The 20,149-nt window shown below is 44.0% G+C and overlaps 1 protein-coding gene across 1 annotated transcript; it reads left to right on the plus strand.

The window, feature by feature from the left end:
• Positions 1–3,973: 3,973 nt before the first annotated feature.
• On the plus strand, positions 3,974–19,611 carry LOC143997908 (fucolectin-like). Its single transcript, XM_077493729.1, has 3 exons — positions 3,974–4,092; positions 6,924–7,206; positions 18,880–19,611. The coding sequence occupies exons 1-3, from the start codon at positions 3,981–3,983 to the stop codon at positions 19,070–19,072; spliced, it is 588 nt and encodes a 195-aa protein (XP_077349855.1). The 5' UTR covers positions 3,974–3,980; the 3' UTR covers positions 19,073–19,611.
• The last annotated feature ends 538 nt before the right edge of the window (positions 19,612–20,149 follow it).

A 20,149-nucleotide genomic window follows, 5' to 3' on the forward strand; every position in this document is an offset into this window, starting at 1 on the left:
AGTCCGATATAGGCTTGGCTAGACTAGAATGCAGTGGATATCTGTAGCAGACTGTATATATATTTTATGCACTGCAGATCACTGAATTACCTGCCTGCCTGCCTGAAAGTATATTTGAAAACGTACACTAGGAATGGCCTGCAGTCAGATATAGGCTTGGCTAGACTGGAATGCAGTGGAGATATATATATATATATATATATATATATATATATATATATATATATATATATATATATATATATATATATATATATGAGAGTTTATATATATTTAATGCACTGAAGATCACTGAATCAACTGCCTGAAAGTATATTTGAAAACGTACACCAGGAATGACCTGTAGTCAGATATAGGCTTGGCTAGACTAGAATGCAGTGGATATATATGTAGGAGACTATATATATATTTTATGCACTGCAGATCACTGAATCATCTGCCTGCCTGCCTGAAAGTGTATTTGAAAACATACACCAGGAATGGCCTGCAGTCAGATATAGGCTTGGCTAGACTAGAATGCAGTGGGTATATATGTAGGAGACTGTATATATACATTTTACGCACTACAGATCACTGAATCACTTGCCTGCCTGAAAGTGTATTTGAAAAGGTACACCAGGAATAGCTTGCAGTCAGATATAGGCTTGTGAGACTGACTGTATATATATATATATATATATATATATATATATATATATATATATATTAAATACACTGCAGGTAACTGAATCACCTGCCTGCCTGAAGTATATTAGAAATAGTACACCACCAGGAATGGACTGCAGTCAGATCTAGCTAAACTGGATATATTGGATAGATATATATATATATATATATATATATATATATATATATATATATATATATATATATATATATATATATACATACATACATACACGAGACTGAGAGTATATATATATATATATATATATATATATTAAATACACTGCAGCTAACTGAATCACCTACCTGCTCAATCTAAATGAAATGACACACTCTCTCTCAGCCAATTCCAGCCACACAATACACAGGGCCGACATGCAGGCGGCCTTATATAGTGTGGGGCGTGGACTTAACCTCCTGAGCCATAATTGGCCAAAGGCACCCTGCGTGAGCGGCCCATGTTCGCTTTTCAACAAACGGGCGAACAGCCAATGTTCGAGTCAGAAACCTCATCCCTAATTCTAACACATGAATATGCTTTGATCTAAACCATTCCACTGTAGCTCTGGCTGTATGTTTCGGGTCGTTGTCCTGCTGGAAGGTGAACCTCCGTCCCAGTCTCAAGTCTTTTGCAGACTCTAACAGGTTTTCTTCTAAAGCCGCGTACACACGGGCGGACTGTCTGGCCAACTTAGTCCGCCGAAACACATTTCAGCGGACAGTCCGCTCGTGTGTGGGCTTCAGCGGACTTTTTCAGCGTGCAGTCTGGCAGACTAAGTATTTCGGAATTTCCGTAATACTGTCCGTCGGACTCGCATTTCGGCAGGCAATCCGCCCGTGTGTATGCCAGTCCGCCGTACTTTTAAAATGAGCGGACTTTTCCCGCCCGGAGAAAAGTCCGCTCATTTCGAGCGGGTATCCAGGTAGGCGGGGCCCGCAAAGGAGACGTCGCTGGCCCCGCCGCCTGGTATGGACTTAAAGGGGAACCCCAACGCCGAAAAAAAATCGGCGTGGGGGTCCCCCCCAAGTCCACAACAGACCCTTGTCCGAGCACGCTACCCGGCCGGCCAGGAAAGGGGGGCGAGCGAGCGCCCCCCCTCCAGAGCCGTACCAGGCCGCGTGCCCTCAACATGGGGGGTGCCTTGGACATAAAGCCATGTGACACCGCCCCTTGTCCCTATATAAGTGGCCGCGCAGTGCGTCCCTGGCATTCCGGCCGGAGAGATCGTCGAGGCAACATCTCCTGGAGAAGAAGAAGAAGAACGGAAGGCGGCGGCGACAGAAGACCGGGCCACCGCCTGTAAAAGAGCTATAAGAAGGCGCGGTGGCCCGGCAGAAGAACCGAAGAGGGGGACAAGACCCTCGAAGTCGGGAGAAGAGGCCGGCGGCGAGGAAGAAAGCCGGACTCCTCCGCTAGCAAAAGAGCTACAAGAAGATAGCGGAGGAGTCCGGCGAGAAGACCCCCGAAGACGGAAGACCCCCGGAGCTGTGCAATAAAGTATTTTATCTCGTGTGTTGTGTTTTTTTTGGTACTTTTATTTTACAGGTGAATGGGTAGGGGTACATTGTACCCCATACTCATTCACATAGGGTGGGGGGCCGGTATCTGGGGGCCCCCTTATTAAAGGGGGCTCCCAGATTCTGATAAGCCCCCCACCCGCAGACCACGACAACCAACGGCCAGGGTTGTCGGGAAGAGGCCCTTGTCCTCATCAACATGGGGACAAGGTGCTTTGGGGTGGGGGGGCCGCGCAGCCCCCCCTTCCCCAAGGCACCCCCCCCATGTTGAGGGCACGCGGCCTGGTACGGCTCAGGAGGGGGGGGGGCGCTCGCTCGCCCCCCTTTCCTGGCCGGCCGGGTAGCGTGCTCGGACAAGGGTCTGTTGTGGACTTGGGGGGGACCCCCACGCCGATTTTTTTTGGCGTTGGGGTTCCCCTTTAAGTTCATACCAGACGGCGGTGGGTCAGCGACGTCTCCTTCGCGGGCCCCGCCTACCTGGAGACGTGCTCGAAATGAGCGGACTTTCCTCCGCGTGTGTGGGCGAGTCCGTTCATTTCAAAAGTAGGGCGGATAGTATGACGGACTTAGTACGCCGTATTAGTCCGCTCAAAAAGTGGTGTGTGTGGTCAAGTCCGTTCATTCGAAAGTATGACGGACTGTCCGTCGGATTGTCTGACGGACTAAGTTGGCCAGACAGTCCGCCCGTGTGTACGCGGCTTAAGATTTCCCTGTATTTGACTCCATCCATCTTCCCATCAACTCTGACCAGCTTCCCTGTCCTTGCTGAAGAATAGCATCCGCACAACATGATGCTGCCACCACCATGTTTCACAGTGGGGATGGTGTGTTCAGGGTGATGTGCAGTGTTAGTTTTTCGCCACACATAGCGTTTTGCTTTTAGGCCAAAAAGTTCAATTTTGGTCTCATCTGACCAGATCACCTTCTTTCACATGTTTTCTGTGTCCCCCACATGGCTTCTCGCAAACTGCAAACAGGACTTCTTATGACTTTCTTACAACAATGGTTTTCTTATTGTCACTCTTCCATAAAGGCCAGATGTGTGGAGTACACAACTAATAGTTGTCCTGTGGACAGATTCTCCCCCCTGAGCTGTGGATCTCTGAAGCTCCTCCGGAGTTACCATGGACCTCTTGGTTGCTTCTCTGATGAATGCTCTCCTTGCCCAGCCTGTCAGTTTAGGTGGACGGCCATGTCTTGGTAGGGTTGCAGTTGTGCAATACTCTTTCCATTTTTGGATGATGGATTGAACAGAGCTCCGTGAGATGTTCAAAGCTTGGGATATTTTTTTATAACCTAACCCTGCTTTAAACTTCTCCACAACTTTATCCCTGACCTGTCTGGTGTGTTCATTGGCCTTCATGATGCTGTTTGTTCACTAAGGTTCTTTAAAAAACCTCTGAGGGCTTCACAGAACAGCTATATTTATACTGAGATTAAATTAAACACAGGTGGATTCTATTTACTAATTAGGTGACTTCTGAATGCAATTGGTTCCACTAAATTTTAATTAGGGGGATCAGAGTAAAGGGGGCTGAATACAAATGCACCCCCACACTTTTCACATATTTATTTAGAAAAAATGTAGAAATCCATTTATCGTTTTCCTTTCACTTCACAATTATGTGCCACTTTGTGTTGGTCTATCACATAAAATCCCCAAAAAATACATTTAAGTTTTTGGTTGTAACATGACAAAATGTGGAAAATTTCAAAGGGTGTGAATACTTTCTCAAGGCACTGTATATGAAATTACTGAGGAAGAGATGCAGAATCACCTTTTCGTGTAACATATTATGGCAACAGACTCTTTGTGTCTTGGTTTCCCCTCCAGAATGAAGACTTTGTTGGCTTTGCTTTTCCTGGGGTCGTTGGGTCTGGCTTGGTGCTGCAGCCCTCCACCTGGAGGTAAGAATAATATAAAGGTAAAAAAGTACATAAAAATAACTGTGGTGCACTAGATGAGGAGGAGGGTCTGAATACACTCTTATGGCAGCAGGTAGGTCATCAAAAGAGCTCCTTCAGGTATTTTAAAGAGATATGCACTAAAGGTATCAACAACACTCACCTAGAAACTAGACCAATTCCAACGTTTTTATACAGCCTATTCCTGTCTCTTATTCTTAGTAAAACATAGCCATATAAAAATGTAAAAACAATCCATAGAAATGGCTGACTTTTTAAACATTTGAACAGGCCATCATTGAATCTTGATTGAAATAGTGTGTGGGGAGGTGCAGAGTGGTAAACACTCAGACTTCAGTGGCAGAAAACAGAATTGTATTGAAATTGAAGTTCAGGAATACCCAACATGCCCAGCGCGAAGGCAACCCAACTGGGAGCGCTCACAGAATGAAACAGCAAAGAGTAATGGCGGAAGGTCTCTGGTGTGCTGACGGTGCCTGTTTTGAGGGGTGAAATGTGGCCCGGCCAGTCCATATCCAAGTGGGGAGGATTCCAAGAAGGATGGCATGTCTCTGCACTTCCCCCTACTCATCTGGAACCTCTCCCTGATGCTAATCACTGTCCCTGACAGATGGGTGACCTGTCCCTACTCTATTCACACATGAAATGCACACCAAACCCGGGAACCAGGGTCTTGAATAGATTCTTACTGACTCAAGATGTCCACCAATGCCATATGGGATGCCAGCATCCAATCAGATGCCACCTCTTTGTGACTATGAAGAATATAGGTAAACTAGTTTCCTTTCGACTTTCTCCTCCACTTGTATTGCCACTGTGGATGACTACAAGGTCCTACCGAAAAAGGTGATATGCTGGAAAAACCAACATAAAAATTAATTTTCATGATCCATATTTTTCATTTGGTTAAAATAAGTATACCCCTAAATTTACCTGGATGCTGATTTTGCAGTAAATCAATCCGACGGTCTCAGTGAAATTATTGACAACATTGCAGTTTACAGTTCTTTTTTTGGTGAAGGCCCCTTTAGAACAATGGAAATACTTTGTTACATAGTTACATAGTTAATCAGGTTGAAAAAAAGACAGAAGTCCATCCAGTTCAACCAAAAAAAATAAAAAAAAATAATATCATACAATCCCATATACCCAATTCTATACCCACAGTTGATCCAGAGGAAGGTGAAAAACCCCAGCAGAGCATGATCCAATTTGCTACAGCAGGGGAAAAAATTCCTTCCTGATTCCCCCCGAGAGGCCATCAGATTTTCAACTTTACCTATAAATGTTATTACCCAGTTATATTACGTACATTTAGTAAATAATCCAGGCCTTTCTTAAAGCAATCTACTGAGCTGGCCAGAACCGCCTCTCTGCAGGGAGTCCACATTTTCACAGCTCTTACTGTGAAGAAACCTTTCCGTATTTGGAGATGAAATCTCTTTTCCTCTAGACGTAAAGAGTGCCCCCTTGTCCTCTCTGTTGACTGTAAAGTGAATAACTCAACACCAAGTTCACTATATGGACCCCTTATATATGTGTACATGTTGATCATAGCCCCCCTTAATCTCCTCTTCTCAAGAGTGAATAAATTCAGTTCCTCTAATCTTTCCTCATAGCTGAGCTCCTCCATGCCTCTTTTCAGTTTGGTTGCCCTTCTCTGCACTTTCTCCAGTTCCCAGATATCCTTTTTTTGAACTGGTGCCCAAAACTGAACTGCATATTCCAGATGAGGTCTTACTAATGATCTGTACAGGGGGGCAAAATTATATCTTTCTCTCTGGAGTCCATACCTCTCTTAATACAAGAAAGGACTTTGCTCGCTTTGGAAACTGCAGCTTGGCATTGCATGCTGCTATTGAGCTTATGATCTATCAAAACCCCCAGATCCTTCGACACTATGGATTCCCCCAGTTGTATTCCTCCTAGCATGTATGATGCATATTCTTAGCCCCCAAGTGCAGAACTTTACGTTTCTCAACATTAAACCTCATCTGCCACATAGTCGCCCAATTAGACAGAGCATTGAGGTCGGCTTGTAAATTGGAGACATCCTGTAAGGACGTTATCCCACTGCATAGCTTGGTGTCATCTGCAAAGACGGAAATGTTACTTTTGATCCCAGACCCAATATCATTTATAAAGTTATTAAAAATAAAGGTCCCAGCACTGAACCTTGGGGTACACCACTGATAACCTTAGACCATTCAGAGTAACAATCATTAACCACTACTCTCTGAATTCTTTCTTTTAGCCAGTTTTCTATCCATTTACAAACTGATATTTCCAAACCTGTAGACTTTACCTTACACATGAGCCGTGTGTGCGGAACTGTATCGAACGCTTTCGCAAAATCCAAGTATACCAAATCCACCGCCACCCCTCTGTCCAAGTATACCAAATCCACCGCCACCCCTCTGTCCAAGTATACCACGTCCACCGCCACCCCTCTGTCCAAGTATACCACGTCCACCACCACCCCTCTGTCCAAGTATACCACGTCCACTGCCACCCCTCTGTCCAAGTATACCACGTCCACCGCCACCCCTCTGTCCAAGTATACCACGTCCACCGTCACCCCTCTGTCCAAGTATACCATGTCCACCTCCACCCCTCTGTCAAGGTATACAACATCCACCGCCACCCCTCTGTCCAAGTATACCACGTCCACCTCCACCCATCTGTCCAAGTTTTTACTTTCCACCTCATAAAAAGAAATCAAGTTTGTCTGACGACTTCTGTCTTTCATGAATCCATGCTGTCTTTGTACACGATGTATAATTATTGAGTGTGTTTTGTTTTTCTTTCTTCAGCTACAAATATTGCCAGAAGCGGGGAAGCCTCACAGAGTTCTGATTATCCAAACCAGCCAATTGGTTACGCTAAAAAGGCCATTGATGGTGTGACAGATACCAACTGGTTTAATGGCTTCTGTACCCACACAAATGCAGACCCATCACCCTGGTGGAAGGTAAACCTGAAACAGAAATTCAAAGTGAATGTCGTTGTAGTCACTGGACGAACAGACGGCTCAATGAAACGGTTGATGGGCGCTGAGGTCCGAATTGGAAATTCTCCAGACAATAACAACCCGGTGTAAGTAACACAGGAACAGGACACTGTACAGTTACCTGTGTCAATGGGATTTGGGCTTGTGTCGATGGCATCAGTTTGAGAGGCTTCAGAGATCATGCAGAATTCATTGACAGGTGCATGTGACCTTTTCTGATCTGCATTGACCTACTCCAAGAGAGTTTTGCCTTCTCATAGACTTGTATGATAATAAAAAACACATCTGATGCAAACAAAAGCTTAATGACAAAAGGTCCTATGCACCACCCTAAACCCAAAATAAGAGACATTACTACATGACTGTATTTTACTCATGAATATATTTAACAAGAAAGTAAACATTCTAAGAAAAGGGTTGACCTCACAGGGGGTCCCACCATCATATTAAACACAAATACAATTTATATTAAGCCTCCTGGCTCCCTCTTGCAGAACTACTTCTCAGGCCTCAAGCATAGGTTTTTAGTAGGGTTGCCACCTCATCTCTTTACATCCGAACACATATTGATTACACAGGTCCTGTGGCTGATTAAAGTGGAAGTAAACCCATCGATCTAACAGTTTGAAAAAACATGGCATGCCGGAAATGTTAACTGTCACATTGGTTGTGCTCTCAACCAAACTGTCAAACCATCCAATGGCTGGTGTCGTAACTGATCACATGTGCAGCTTCATGGCAGTTAAAGATTAAAGGGAGGCCAAATGGCAACTTCCTTGGCTGAAAACGATAGGAGGGTTTACTTCCACTCTAAGGTGGTAATTAAACTCACTTGTTGCCTTATCTGCTTTAAATTAGCCTCAGAACCTGTGTAATTCATTTGTGTTCGGGTTTAAAGGGATGAGGTGGCAACTCTAGTTTTTAGTCTGGTCCCTCGCATCATCTCTCAGCACCGCTGTGCTTATGTGCAGCCCTGCTACTCTCGGCTCTTTCTCTTGCAGCTTCCTGCTTCTCTATCCCACTCCCTTGAGGTTGGACAGGGACATATTGTCTCCCGGGTAGACCCCTAAATCAATGTCAGGCCCATGATTATGCAGGTTGGTCATACCCCCCCAAACAGCCTGCTGGCCTTCAGTAATACCTCAACCCAGGGTTAGAGGCTTTTTCCTTTCCTCAACTCTTTGAAGCCTCTGGACTCCAAACCCAAAAAAGACTGGAAACACAATTTTCTCTGCTCAGAACAGATATTCTGGAGCCCCCACAATTTGCATCAAAGGAAAACCCTGTGTGCCATTTACTTCTTCTAATGCCGCGTACACACGATCAAATTGTCCGGCGTACTTAGTCCGCTGGACCGCATTTCACCGGTCAATCCAATCGTGTGTGGGCTTCAGCGGACTTTTTCAGTGTAAACTTGGGTTTCAGCGGACAATGCGTTCGTGAGTATGCTAGTCCGGCGGACTAAGAAAACGCACGCTCAGAAGCAAGTACGAGAAAGAAGCTATTGGCTATTAAACTTCCTTTTTCTAGTCATGTCGTACGTGCTGTACGTCATCGCACTAGCAATCGCCGGACTTTCCGTGTGTCCGTGTGTGGACCGATGGTCCACCAGCCAATGGAGGGGCTGTAGGTCCCTTAGTCAATGGAGGAGGGGTCAACACCGTCTCGAAGGTTCCAAATTTTCTTCCAAAGGTCCCAATGGAAAAAGATGATCTCCAACCAATATTCAATAATGACGAGAAAACTCTCAGAGGGAATCATATGTAAAACAAAATGGCTTCCCATCGTGTAGGTCAAAAACAGGCTTTGCTGTTTATTGGCATAAAACCAGCATGTGCAAAAAAAAAAAAAAAAAACGTGATCACAGATATAAAAGTAATACAGAGAACATAGAAACTTCTCCCTACGCGTTTTATGCTGGTTTTATGCCAATAAACAGCAAATCCTGTTTTTGACCTACAGGATGGGAAGCCGTTGTTCTTTTTGTTTTACATATGATTCCCTCCAAGAGTTTTCTCGCCATTATTGAATATTGGTTGGAGATCATCTTTTTTCCATTGGGACCTTTGGAAGAAAATTTTGAACCTTCGAGACGGTGCTGACCCCTCCTCCATTGAAGAAGGGACCTACAGCCCCTCCATTGACTGGTGGACCATCGGTGATCTGTTCGCACGGTTCCTGTGGAGTCGAGGATTCATTTGTCCAAGCTCGTTTGACCTGGTGTTACCCCCAATAGGTCCTCTGTCTCTGGTAAGAGTACCCATTTTATTCACGCTTCGTTTGATGTCATCTCCCCAGATGCCCTTGGGATCACCTTTTTGCTTATGCAACTTATGAGCCATCATATTGGTGACATATATATGGACTCTGGGGACTGTTTTTATTAGTCTTTGTATTCTTTGTGATGACATATATATGGACTCTGGGGACTGTTTTTTTTATTTTTTTAGTCTTTGTATTCTTTGTGATGACATATATATGGACTCTGTGGACTATTAGCCTTTGCATTTTTTGTGTATTAGGATCGTACCATTTGGGTTGGTGCCAGTCACTTCACTATATATTTTTTTCATTGTCATTATCAATACTCTCTTTTCAGCGCTACATTTTTGGTTTTCTTTTTTTCTAACAAAAGGGCCACACTAAAACACCAACACATGAAATGCAGTTGCTGATCCCGCCAAAACCAAGCACAAACCAAGATTTCTTCACTAGAAGCATAATCTTCTCCCCACAAAATTACACATCTGAGACACCACATGAACACTTACAAACATTTTAGGCTATATACTACTAGGGACCTTGGCCAGCCAAACAACACAGGCTCTCCAATCAAACAACCACACCCCATAACACGACTCAAACATACACTCTTGTTCCCAAATAAATGCATGCTTGCATGCATGATGTTTTCTTCTCAAAAAGAGCTCCCCCATGTTATTCTCCACAGAAAGTAGCCAACTTTCCCCATTGTTAGTGATGGGAAAGCCATGCCTGGCTGCCCCTCCCCCGTTAAACCAAATCAAACTGCTCAGTCACACACACATTCTAGGTTTCATTAAATGGGTCCCATAACAGAGGAAAATTATCCCAATCAATACTGACAAATCATACACAACATACGGTTACTTACACATAACAAATATACAATAAAATCCCCAGCATTATACCAAAAGATTAAAAATGTGTTCTTTTGCAAAGCAGAAACTACCTAAAGCATCGGGCAGAGAAAACATACCCCTATGTCTCAGGACAACAAAGTTTGATGTCCTGGACTGGGATCCGTTCTCCCCCTTTCTTGCCGGTGTGAAGAAGGTTCTGTTTGCTCCATAAGGTCCTGGCTATACGCTGTACATAATCTCACCTGCGCTAACACACACCCTATCAGTCTAATGGTATAATGCATGTTACTTAACCCATGTCTCCCGCATTTCCCCAGTAAACAGACATGACCATGCTTACGTCCTCATCTCAGCACGACCCCCTGCCGAGCAGTGCACTGGCTCTTTTATTCAAAGACAACAAAATAAATCACAAACGGGAAGTCCTGGCTCCAACAGCCAACCGCTTCCTCCATGGGAAATGACAACACAGGATATGAGTTTATACAACAACCAATGACTACCATTCTTGCTGATGGGAGCTTATCTGCAGGTGTACGTCATGGCACCCAAAATATGTTGATCAGGCATACATGGGTGACATGAGTGCACATCCGCTAAACCGATAATGTCTTTGCAGATTGAACACATTCCCCCAGATGATCGTTCTGTGCATCGCACATGGGGCCCTTTCACCGGCAGACATATCCTCACTCTGCAAACACCTCTCTCCAACCTCAGGAAGTTTTCCACTACCAGCGTCAGTCTGCCCCAGTCAGCTCTTTAGAGCGGGTTGCGGGAGAACCAACACTGGGAGACACTATGACAATACATATTAAATACATCTTCATAAAATTTCCACAACAAGGGACACCTTTCCCCTATTGACACCATCAATGGGGCACTATTCATTTCACTGATATGATTAATGGGGCACTATTCCTCCCAATAAAACCAATGATGGGGCACTGATACCAGGGCATTTTCTACTTCCAATGGCCACAGTCCGGTCCTCCTAAAGCCTGAAGGACAGCAAACAGGCCCATTGCTTAAAAAGTTTGGAGACCCCTGGAATAGACTATAAATACAACAAGCTATACCATACAGAACCAAGACATCAACAGAGAAAAGACTCTGGGACGCAAGAGGATTTAGGGAAAAAATGTCCAGGGGAATCAAGTGGGTATATAGGTTTGGTTCAATTGGTGAGACTAAGTCTGTCCCCCAGAAATCACTCTGGTCATCTCTATTGCCTAGTTATTGTATGAGTTTGTGCTTTTTAAAGGCTAAGTTCACTTTTTCTAGAAAATAACCTATGCAGTCAATGGGGTTTAGTAGATATTAAAAAGGTGTGCAGCTTTGTAAAATAATCATTATCGTTATAGTTGTATCTGTAGGCCATTTAGATCCCTCCAAAAACCTGACCCCCCCCCCCCCCCCATTTACTATCTTGTCGCAAGGATGTGAAAACTATTCGAATTTCACTTCCAACATTACAAGAGTGAAAAACAATGATTTTCACATCCTTGCAAAAATGCAAGAGGGAAAGGACTAGGAAATATCTATTCTACCGAGGGGGGATACCTGACCACACATCTGTCCCGCTACGCTTGAATGTTTGCCAGGATCCCACCATCTGCCTGTGGCGTCTATTCCACTTCTGAATCTCGGGGGAAAGGGTTGCCCCTGAGGCAGATATCACTAGTTACTGGAATTATAATCCCTCTGCAACCAACCCTCTAGCTGGGACGAATTCAAAGTTCATGTACAAGGGTACAACCAACAGAAGATAGGACAGGTTAGACGGCAGTCCGGGCAAGACTTAGACATGGCAGAACAGAGGGCTGCCACACTTGAACAAAACTATGTGCATACTATAGACTGAGTATAGCCTCGAATACAAAATATACGTAATACATATAACAGTACCATCATCCCAATTGATAATTGTCAAGAATTGGGAATTCTAAGGATATTGGGGCAGTTGCTGAGGCTGCTCCCTTGATATCCACACCCAAAAATGTTTGTTGAGGGGACTATTGCGGTACTAAATAAATCATAAAAAACTTTGTTATAAAAAAATTACAAGTAATTTAATAAGGACAAAAAAATGAAATCCATCAAAACTTTCATATTGCTAAAATCATATACACCACAATTTAATAAACTACCGACGGGTAAGCCCGTAAGGTTTCTATTGAAGAGGGGTACAGAAACGTTTCCTCTACCGGTTTCGCGGCGAACCGCTTCTTCAGGAGGATAGTCTACAGAGTAAATAAAAATATTTGCAAATAATCAAATAGCAGCGGATCATATAATGACATAACAGAAGAGTTACAGTAATTTAAATAGCGAGGGGATCAGCTCACCCACAAAGGAGGAAGCAGTAGATCACAGGACCCATCGGTTTCCTCCCACGGCAGATGCGGGGGGTTGTAAAGGACTCTTCAAATTTAAACAGATATATATGATATGAGAGTTAAAGTGAGATGAGACATTAACCTATACACACCTAAAGAGCGATATATAGGTGAAAAGGGATGGAAAATAGACTGTGTATAGGGGCTGTAAAAAGAGCCTATAAAAAGGAAATGTTTAATTGTGCATCCTAAGGTGTCCTACGCAAGAAAAAATTACCAAAGAAATGTGACCAAATTGGGAAGAAAAGGAAAAAGAAATGTGGAAAAGGGCAAACCACCACAAAAAATAGGGTAAAAAGGATATAAGTGAAACAAGTGTGAAAGTAAAAGCCAAACATACCGTTTGTGCTATATTATCCAGTGCACACCACCCATGTTCATAGAGAGAGATCGAACAGGGCAACACCATAGTAGCCAAGGAATACAAATGTATAGTGTGCAGGGCAGGTATCACCTACTATATATATAATACACTCCCCAAAGGGAGGAACTGGTAAGCATGTATGCACAGGTTGCTGTTGTAGATGGACACCACAGGTGTATTCCAGGTTAGCACACCAGGTAATCATGATAATTAATATGGTAATTCATTAGCCAGGAAACAAACATGAACCTGGGTATTGATCGCCATCTGTGGGGGTACACACAGAGCAATCACTTTAAGCACATATGAAAAAAGGCATAAAGTAAGATAAGACCAGGAGACCTAGGGTACTAGAGGTCCTAGTCATTGGGTACAAAAACCGCAATACTCTAACCTGTATAGACATGTCCAACAGCGCAACCCGGCATGTGGAGTCCTGAAAACTGCTCAACAGTGGTCTAACACAGACCACTATTTAAGCCCCCAACCCTTCCGGCATCAGCGTACGCCGCTAAACGGCGGCGTCTGATGTCACGGGGGTCCGCCCACCCACACCGCGCACTCGCACGGCCATGCAACCATCGCGCACGCTGATGCGGACGCACTGTGCATGGATGTGCGCACAGCGCATGTGCGCGCCGGAGGGGCCCATGGACCAAAAGGTCCGGGCGCATCCAGCACAAGAAGGACCCAAAATAAGGGACCCACCAGGGTGAGCGCACATCTGCCAGACAGGAGAACACAACAAAGGATCCAGGAAAAGACCCAAGCTTCCCCCTGGGGGGAGCGGATCTCCTTTACAGCAACACTATTCACAAAATACAAAAATATATAAACAATAATACTACAAACATCGTATAATCAAGGTAATAATGTAATAAACAAAGCATGGGAACAACCATACTTCAGTGTCACCAACAGCATAAGGAATGACAATCCCACTAGCTATCGTGGTGAAAAAATAAATAAAGTAAAGTAATGTATATCTAGATACAAAAAATAGAGGCACTCAAAAGAGACACCCACCACTGTTGCTGTTCAGAGGTTGGTGCCTCTAAAAAACGGGTGTGTTATCCACCCTGGGTGTATTATCCACCCCATGAATATAGCCATAGACTGAGTATAGCCTCGAATACAAAATATACGTAATACATATAACAGTACCATCATCCCAATTGATAATTGTCAAGAATTGGGAATTCTAAGGATATTGGGGCAGTTGCTGAGGCTGCTCCCTTGATATCCACACCCAAAAATGTTTGTTGAGGGGACTATTGCGGTACTAAATAAATCATAAAAAACTTTGTTATAAAAAAATTACAAGTAATTTAATAAGGACAAAAAAATGAAATCCATCAAAACTTTCATATTGCTAAAATCATATACACCACAATTTAATAAACTACCGACGGGTAAGCCCGTAAGGTTTCTATTGAAGAGGGGTACAGAAACGTTTCCTCTACCGGTTTCGCGGCGAACCGCTTCTTCAGGAGGATAGTCTACAGAGTAAATAAAAATATTTGCAAATAATCAAATAGCAGCGGATCATATAATGACATAACAGAAGAGTTACAGTAATTTAAATAGCGAGGGGATCAGCTCACCCACAAAGGAGGAAGCAGTAGATCACAGGACCCATCGGTTTCCTCCCACGGCAGATGCGGGGGGTTGTAAAGGACTCTTCAAATTTAAACAGATATATATGATATGAGAGTTAAAGTGAGATGAGACATTAACCTATACACACCTAAAGAGCGATATATAGGTGAAAAGGGATGGAAAATAGACTGTGTATAGGGGCTGTAAAAAGAGCCTATAAAAAGGAAATGTTTAATTGTGCATCCTAAGGTGTCCTACGCAAGAAAAAATTACCAAAGAAATGTGACCAAATTGGGAAGAAAAGGAAAAAGAAATGTGGAAAAGGGCAAACCACCACAAAAAATAGGGTAAAAAGGATATAAGTGAAACAAGTGTGAAAGTAAAAGCCAAACATACCGTTTGTGCTATATTATCCAGTGCACACCACCCATGTTCATAGAGAGAGATCGAACAGGGCAACACCATAGTAGCCAAGGAATACAAATGTATAGTGTGCAGGGCAGGTATCACCTACTATATATATAATACACTCCCCAAAGGGAGGAACTGGTAAGCATGTATGCACAGGTTGCTGTTGTAGATGGACACCACAGGTGTATTCCAGGTTAGCACACCAGGTAATCATGATAATTAATATGGTAATTCATTAGCCAGGAAACAAACATGAACCTGGGTATTGATCGCCATCTGTGGGGGTACACACAGAGCAATCACTTTAAGCACATATGAAAAAAGGCATAAAGTAAGATAAGACCAGGAGACCTAGGGTACTAGAGGTCCTAGTCATTGGGTACAAAAACCGCAATACTCTAACCTGTATAGACATGTCCAACAGCGCAACCCGGCATGTGGAGTCCTGAAAACTGCTCAACAGTGGTCTAACACAGACCACTATTTAAGCCCCCAACCCTTCCGGCATCAGCGTACGCCGCTAAACGGCGGCGTCTGATGTCACGGGGGTCCATGCATACTAGACATGAAGTGACACGTGAATACCTGCAGTGTGCTCTGCGCGAGGTAATACTGATAATACTGCGGACCATGTCAGCCAAAAAGCTGCTACTCCACCAGTCACAAAGGGTCTTCGAACAGGGTGAGTGGACTGGCCATCTCTTGGGATGGCTGTCTAGAGAGCAATCAGCCCAACGGGAATGGCCAACATCAAGAATTCTGATGGACAGCTGGTGTCAGACCCTGGAGGCATAAATGCTTGTTTTGCCTCTTTCTATAGAGACCTCTATTTCTCCAGGGTTAGATACTCCGCAGCGGAACTCCAGGATTTTTTTTTTGGAGGGTGTCCAACTTCCGGGTGTGATGGAAGAGACCCGCCGGAGACTGGACTCACCCTCAAGGAGTTGCAGCAGGCCATTGGCTCTATGCAGGCAGGGAAATCACTGGGAGAAGATGGTCTCCCAGCGGAGTTCTATACAGCCCATGTGGAAATACTGGCTTGTAGGTTGCTGGAGGTTCTCTCGGCCTCCTTTGAGACTTCTTCTCTCCCCCCTCGATTTCAGCGGCTGTAATAGTGGTAATACAAAAACATGGTAAGGACTCCGAATTATGCTCCACCTATAGACCCATTTCACTGCTCAATGTGGAAGCAAAGATCCTTGCGAAGGTACTGGCTAATCCCTCGTGTAAGGTTATTCTATCTTTGGTCCACAGAGATCAGACTGGGTTTATGCCAGGAAAAGGTACTGATACCATGGCTGTGGGGGGTACAGAGGCGGTTGCTTCGCTGGATGTGGAAAAGGCCTTTGACTCAGTGGAGTAGGAATACTTGTGGCTTGTCCTTCAAAAGTTTGGTTTTGGGCCCAACTATATCTCCTGGCTGCAGATGCTCTATTTGGGCCCCTCAGCCAGGGTTTGGACAAATGGTGTACTTTTACCCTCTTTCCCACTCCACCGAGGAACCACACAGGGCTGTCCTCTTTCTCCAGCCCTTTTTGCGTTGGCAATGGAGCTGCTGGTGGAGCTCTTGTGGACTTCTGGAAAAGTTCAGGGCATTTTTTTCCCCCTCTGGTTGAGAAAGTATCAATGTATGCAGACTACATGCTGCTATATTTACAGCCACTCTCTCCAAGCGGCTTTCAATTAATAGGCCCACAACCCCCCTTGCAACAGGTATCCCACTTCAAATATTTGGGTATTTACATCCAGAGGGACCCAAGGAAGTACATTGACGATAATCTATATCCTGTCTTTCAACAGTTTACTCGTAAATGTGGGGTATGGAAGAATCTTCCGCTCACTCCAGTGGAAAGAGTTAATCTTATTAAGATGACTTTTCTCCCCAAATTCCTCTATGTGTTCCGACCCCTATACCTGCGGCCTTCTTCGCTAAACTTAATCTCCTCATTTATTTGGGAAGTCAGTTGCTAGATTAAAATTGCAAATGTCCCTAACTGAAGGTGGGTTGTCTCTTCCAAATTTTAAGAAATATTACTGGGCTGCACAACTGGTTACAGTGAGATGGTGGCTTACTCAAGTTACTTCAAATCTGGCAGTAAACTTGGGATCCTACTCTGAGCTCAACAATTTTGTGTACCGAGGACCTAAGTATGGCCCCCAGGTGACTACTCCCAAGAAGACAACATTGCTGACCTTGAAGCAGGTTACTAAATGTCTTAGTTAGGTGGGTACCATCTCTGCTCACACTCCGCTCTGGGGGAACCCCTCTTTGACGCATCTTAAATCTGTACCAGACCTCCAAGTCTGGGCTAGATTCCAGATCACCAAACTTAACCACATAATGCTCGGAGGACGAATCCTCTCCCTGGCGGAGCTCAGGCGGCAATTTCATTTGCCACCGTGGATGTACTTCAGGTACATGCAACTTAGGCATGCTATAAGGGCGCAGTTTCTGGATGGGGTTGTTCTTGCTGTTCACTCGGTCGAGTCCCTCCTAATAGCAGCTGAGATTGGCCTGATATTATACTCCATATACTTGAGACTCACTTGCAGGGTCGTCTCAGGTACAGTTAAGGTGTTTGAACTATGGCAAAAGGATATTCCTGTTTTGACTGGATTGAGGGCTTACGGCAATGCATTCCACTTATGATATCGGCCAGGGACCACTTTGTCCAGCTCAAATTTCTACACAGAGTGTACTACACTCCCTCCAAACTATCCAGAATCTACCCAGGGGTGGCGGATATTTGCCCCAAATGCAGGCAGTCGGTGGGCACCTTTATCCACATGGTGTGGGAATGTCCTCTCATTCAAGCATTCTGGCGGGCAGTGATTGCTGACATGAATAGGGTTGCTGGTCTGTCGTTAGACAATGATCCTTTGATATTTTTATTGGGCATTACTGACAATTTGAATACTACCAAACATACTGGACTATTTGTTTTTTATGCGGCCTAGTATGCTAGAAAAACTATACTGTCCAAATGGAAGCTCCCAGAGCCCCCTCAACTCTCGGCATGAAAGGCACTTATAAATTCGGTTCTGCCCTTATGCAGACTTACATATATGGGACGGAACTGCCCCCAAAAATGTGAAAAAATGTGGGCACCCTGGGTGCAGGCTAGACATATTATGGTCTAGTTGGATTTGGCCGGATTGAGTGGTGCCAAGGACTGAGTGACAGCTAGCATGGAAAGACATGCTCCCAAATAGGGTACACCTCTGCTCTGTTGGAGGGAAGATGGGTAAATCTCTATGTGGCATTCCTCTTTGTTTCTCTCCCCCTTCCCCCCATCCTCCAATTTCCTTTCCCCTTCCTTCTCCTCTCTCTTCCTCTTTTCTCCTCTTTTCCTTCGCCCTCCTGACCCCCACCCCCCCCCCCCCCCCCACCTCTATCCCTCTCCTTCTTTTTTTCCCTTGCAGGTAGCATAACAGTGGGAGTTCACCTTAGCTGATAACATGTTCCCACTGCTGGATGCAATAGGAGGCTGAAATGCTGGTAATGGTAGTCACTATGCAGCAAGAGATAAATTGCTAATCAAGTTGGGCGGCTCTAGGGAGACTTAATTGTCATTATTATTTCTGTTGAGAGATTGATTCTTGTAATGTGAATATACTGTTCTCATGTATAATATTCTACAACTTCAATAAACATTCCTTCTGTTAAAAAAATAAATAAAAAACAATGCAAGAGGTAGAGGTTGCTATCTGAAAAATTTTCAGACGGGCTTCTGGAGAAACCTAAATGGCCAACAGGCATGACAATAGAATTAATGAACACTTTGGGCGCCTTTAGTAAACCTCCTCCAAGTAAACAAGTGTAATGTCTGTATCATTCTGTTGATCCTTGTTTGTTCTCCACAGGTGCGGCAAGGTCACCCAAGTTGCTGATGCCACAACAATTTTCTGCTGTAATGGAATGGAGGGTCAATACGTCAGCGTGGTGATCCCAGGGCGCTATGAATTCCTGCACTTGTGCGAGGTGGAGGTCTACGGTGTCCGCGTAGCTCAGAGGGAGCAGCTCTACCTCAGAGGACCAGTACAGAGGGAATCCTAAAGTTCATCATCATCAAATTTCATGTCCATCTTGATGATACGACTGTTCTCCTATCCAGCTAGAGGACATTTTCTGCTCTATACCTTGTAATCCTGTTTTAAGAAACTCTTTACAGACATCTTTCAAGAATTTGATTTTCATTATACATAAAAATAATGTGTATTACACGTAGGGGACAGTTTAGAAATGTTTCCACCTAAGAGTCACCCAACTTTCACCCAGGATTCACCAATTTTTCCAGTTGAATCCAAATATGTGAATCTTGGGTAAAGTTTGCGTGATTCTTGTGGGAAATCATTTATGAATAGACCACTTAAAAATTAGCTAAAGTCATCTAGTTTTGGATGAAGTGTAGAAGGGTTGGAACCACTGCTGTCTGTGTCCTCATTGGGGAAATTTTCTTTATATATTTTTCCTGGTGACGATAATCAGAAAGAGATGCGAAACCTCAAATGTAAGATGTTCAAACTTGTTCTGATGATGATAGTGTTTCCTTACTTAGGTAACTTACTAAAGACAATAAAGTTTCTTTCACACTATCTTATTTTTTTCTGCGTCGTCCATCCTTGTGTTTTTTTTTTTTTATGTATATTTTTCTCTTCAGGTCTATTGTAATTGATCTTGTTAAAAGAAATATTAGATGGGATTATTGTTAAGGGGTCTGTCATTAAAGTGGAAGGAAATCCTAACTTTTCTTAAAAAATGTCTGCATCCCCATCCTACCTATCTTGCATAACCTGTATAAAAACACAAATTCTTTATACAGGTTAGGCAAGATAGATAGGAGGGGGAGGGGGACTTTTCTTCCACTTTAAGCACAAATACGGAAGCACTGAATTGTAAATGGACAGTAATAGCAGTGATCTCTAAGCCCTTGTACACACGGTCGGAGATTCCGACGGAATGTGTCCGATCGGATCGTTTTGTCGGATATTCCGACTGTGTGTGGTCTCCATCGGACTGTTTCCGTCGGAATATCCGACGGACCAAGTTTTCCAACTTGTTGGTATAATTTTCAGACAAAATGCTCTGATCGGACATACTCCGATCATGTGTAGAGAATTCCGATCGGACAAA

This window comes from Lithobates pipiens, unplaced genomic scaffold (assembly GCF_037356315.1).
Source record: "Lithobates pipiens isolate NorthernLeopardFrog02 unplaced genomic scaffold, aLitPip1_a1.2 Scaffold_19, whole genome shotgun sequence".
Classification (NCBI taxonomy): Eukaryota; Metazoa; Chordata; class Amphibia; order Anura; family Ranidae; genus Lithobates; species Lithobates pipiens.